The 4,265-nt window shown below is 38.9% G+C and overlaps 1 protein-coding gene across 1 annotated transcript in view; it reads right to left on the reverse strand.

Annotated features, from left to right (window-relative positions):
* Window positions 1-4,265, reverse strand: part of DOCK7 (dedicator of cytokinesis 7) — a gene marked incomplete at its 5' end in the record, with an annotated part of 82,239 nt that overhangs the window by 70,002 nt on the left and 7,972 nt on the right. The window contains 3 exons of the mRNA XM_010137083.1: window positions 689-769; window positions 2,704-2,853; window positions 4,073-4,139. Coding sequence (XP_010135385.1) covers window positions 689-769; window positions 2,704-2,853; window positions 4,073-4,139 — 298 coding nt within the window. The remainder of the gene's footprint in view (window positions 1-688; window positions 770-2,703; window positions 2,854-4,072; window positions 4,140-4,265) is intronic.

The following is a 4,265-nucleotide window of genomic DNA, read 5'->3' on the forward strand; positions in this document are numbered from 1 at the left end:
GCAGGAATTAGAGGAGGGCTGTTAATGCAAAAATCTAACACTACAGTATTAAAATTTTTAAAAATTACCCTTATTCTGTGTAAAATTACAGCCTCATCCTGCTGCTGAGCGTGGCTCTCCTTTACAATATTAGGAAAAACAAAAACCAGCCAAAAAATAGCAGAAAGAAATGGCCAGAAATGTACTGCAATTCAAAACCAGGCCTGGTGGAGAACCTCCAGTTAAGGTATTTCATCTGCTCTGTTACCCTTCTAGAGAAAGGCAGAGGTACTGTCACAGGGTTATGCTGCAGAAGCAATGGGGAAGTTGAAATTTTACTGCAAATTCACATCAAAGGCTGCCTTCACCTGACCCAGCTGTGAGCACACAGCTCACCCTTTGGGACAGGGCATCACAGATGACTGAGCTTAATGGCAACCGCACATCTCCCCTGGCAGCCACAAAAACTGATGACCTTTAACTACTCTACCCCAATAAGGCATCAAGATTCAAGGGTCTTTGACTCTTTTCTGGCCTTTAGAATTTTACTAGATTCTTAATTAAAAATGAATCCTTTTAATGACAGGAATGTTCTCAACGGCTGCTAAGTCCAAGGTAAAAGAAAATAATGGATGTTTGATTTGTTAATAGCAAAATGCCTTAAAGCACTTGTAGCCAAATTTAATCAAAATGTCAAAAAAATTCTTACCTTTGCTGCATCAGATTCTTTAAAAATCATATAAGGCTCTGCACACTCCCCAATATCTCCCTGCTGTAGCACTTTTTCCAGCTGAGAAGGGAAAACGAACTCTTATAAGGACATGTATCTATCCAGCAATTAAACAAACACTAGGAAGCAAAAAACATTCATTCAAAAGAGTTAAAGCTTGATTTCCCTTTGTGAGTCAGGCAATGAGCAGTGCACTCAAGTTGTTAGAACCATTAAATTCCCAGATCTCCAGTTGTAACTGAATCACAAGTGTAAAATACAGGTTCAGAGGGAACATACACCACTTCACTTTGGTGTGATCTTGTCTAGAGCCACTTTCAGATCATTTTTAAGGCCTTAAAGACAGCGACAGCATCATTTTCAGAATTCTGATCTTAATTCTCTTCTCCATAGTAAGGACCTCCTGCAGCAGCACGAAAAGGGGACTCAGACGCACTCAGCTGCAGTAAGCACTATTTTAAATCAGCGCTTTTTCAAATCAAATAATGAAATAATTAGTTAGCCAAAGAGTAGACATTTGCTTCTGAAGTCTCCAGGTAACACAGAACTGCTTTACAGCCAGTTTCTGAGAGAAATATCTCCCCTATCACGTGCATGGAGATTTTTTTTTTCAGAAGCACCTTGGCCCTCCCTCCCACGCCTGCTACTCTGCACATGCTGTTATTAGATTAGAGTATCTTTAAACTTCTCCCATGCTTACAAAGTGCCATTCAAACTCGTCTGTTAGTTGAACTCCACAAGGCTACCACAAAATAAAGAGCAAACCTACTTCCCACCACGTCTTGCACTCCCTGGTGAGTTCATGCTAACACCACCAGCTGTCTGAATAGCCGTTTCCCAGGGAATAAGACACACGTGAAAATCCACCTGTTAAGGCATGCTATGCATCTGTCTTATTTACCCCTGACTACATCCTTTTCCTCATCACATCAAAAAAACCACCTAAGCCACAGCTCCTCTTGGGTCACTGGTTTTACAAGCACTAACATGCAGTCCCAAGCTCTTTTGGACAGATCCCCATCTCATAAATATGGGGTTCTCTCTTCCTCACATCTTGTAAAAATCAGGAGAGTACATGCACACAGGCAGAAGACGATTTTTAGAAGGAATTCAGAGAATCATACCAAAAATTTGAGCTCAGAATATGCTCCAACACTACTGAAAGCCTTATTCTCACCTGAGACTGTTTTGTCACGCCACAAAGCCTGAATTCATTTTCCAAAGCTTATCTCTCACCTAGGAAGCGGTTTGTGAAGAACCTGCACAAAGCTCAGTCAACAGGGTTCTCAAAACACAGCACTGAGCTGGCAGGCAATGTCACCACTGCCTGCATGCTGAAGGCACATATCCAACTCCTCTCTTCACAACAGGGTGATTTTTATGCAGGGACCAGCCAAAAAAAATCCCAATTCAAAGGCCAATCTGAACTAGTAACATCTGCACACTCACTGAATCAAAAGGAAGAAGAGAAGGTAACTTTTATCTTTGTATACTTGATTCCAGGAGTGACCACTGTGGCATCTTATTTCAGATATGGATCTCACTCTCTTAGCAATTTCAAATCTTAAAGACATTTGAAAATCTGTCTTAAGAGCATGCATCATTTTTGAAATGAGATTCAGATCAATATCTGTTAAAATCACTCACTCATCTATCATCTTAAGGAGTCAGCTCACTGTTTCATACGAAAACCAAGGTCAAGCCCCTGAAAGCTGCTCTGTACCAAGCAAACCTTTGTGCTTTGTTTCAGATTTAATACAACAACAACTTATTTCCCCGTTGAAACTGTTTCTGTCACAAAGGAACTTAGTATGTTAAGTGAGAACACTGAAACGAAACAGAACTCTGTGGTGCCTGTGTTCACGCTTCTGAGAAGAGAAGTCTGCTCCCCAAATGGAAATCAGAAATCAACTAGTCAGCCAGACTGGTTTATATTTCATCTTAAATAGAAAACAAGAGACAATAACAATTGAAATTTCTCTGGCATTTCTTACCTTTATGACCAGAAAGACATCTTGAGAGGGGTAAGTGATAGAGAAGATGGCAGATCTGGCCAGGGTGGATATAGCAGCAGGGGGGACATGTGGACGAAGCATTCCCTTCATTTGTTCAGAGTTTAAATCAAAGTAGAAATTTTCTGAAATCTAAGAAAGAAGTTGGGTAGCTTGAAGCATTAGTTATATTTTTTATTTTTGGTAAACTCCATAAACACAACGGATAACTTCAAAACACAGGGGAAAAACTACTAACTGTGCCTTCTTTCAAACCATATATATAAAAAGAGGGGGAAAAAAAAAGTCTTTTCATGAAGAAATCAAGGCAAGACAGTGGGAAAGGAGAAAGGAAATGAGCCAACAAGAGACACTACCTATAAAATTCCCTCCAGCTCCTGTAAGAGACGTGTTCCATCACGGGACTAGGAATTAAAACTGACATCTGAATTGAAAATATCAAAGTAGAAAATGATCTCTAAGATCACTCACTGAGAAAGAAAAAACAAGACATCTTGAAGCAGGGACTAAGCTTTCTACGCTGCAACACCAAATCCTCGACTGCACCAAGGCCTCAAAGCCAAAGGGAGTACGAGCTGCTTATCGACACCAGAGGTCACTAAAGAACCTACTATGTTACAGCAAAAAAATGGAGTAATAAGATGATAAAATTGGCTTATGAAATGTGATTTAAATATTAAACAAAGTTCACATAATATTCCACATTCTCATCTACATAACTTAAAACTCAATGCATTAAATTCACATCTTAAAGAGATAAATGTCAAAATGCAGATTTTCAACATTTTTCTCCCTACTACTGCTAATATCTCGAATTATGAAAACAAAGAGACTCTTCAAATACCAAATACAGACCATAAACAGGGCAATAAATGTATTCTGGATTTCCTATAGCCTAGTTCTTGGAAAGACTCCTCAGTTTTGTTTTCATTTTAGTCATTTCAGCCTGTAGGACTTTCTTGTGCATTATTAAAATGTTACTTGGCACATACCACGCTGAATCATGAAAAAGAGATTAAGAAAGTCATAAAAACTTAATCTAAATAAAAGGTTTCAGTTACTTAAGTTCTCTCTGGGGAACAGACGCTGGAAAGCCAAGATTGGACAATACATATATTCTGATTTCAGGCACTCACATAATAGATAATATTTTTAGAAAAGTGGTTATACTTCAACCGTTTTACTAAGCAGAAGAAGAACACACAAGAAGGTTCATGAAATGCCTTCATCATTCTTCCAGCCACTGGTACGTCACTGTCTTCACAGAGGTTTGTTTCCAGAGTTAATTCCTCCTTTTTCTTTTTAAAAACAGGTTTGTAACATGTCATGACTCAAGTAATTAAAAACCTACCTTTTTCTTTTCTTTAACATCATACAAAGCCAAGCTTGCAAAAATGGGCTCAATTTCTATCTCAAATCTTGAAAAAAAGAAACACATAAAATCAGCTGACTTGCATTTTGTAAGAAAGAATAACCTACCCTCTCCCCAAATCTTTCCTGAGTGATGTCAGAACAGCTCAGTCAACCTAAGGGCTTGCTCCTGC

Source organism: Buceros rhinoceros, unplaced genomic scaffold, assembly GCF_000710305.1.
Source record: "Buceros rhinoceros silvestris isolate BGI_N320 unplaced genomic scaffold, ASM71030v1 scaffold4165, whole genome shotgun sequence".
Lineage (NCBI taxonomy): Eukaryota > Metazoa > Chordata > Aves > Bucerotiformes > Bucerotidae > Buceros > Buceros rhinoceros.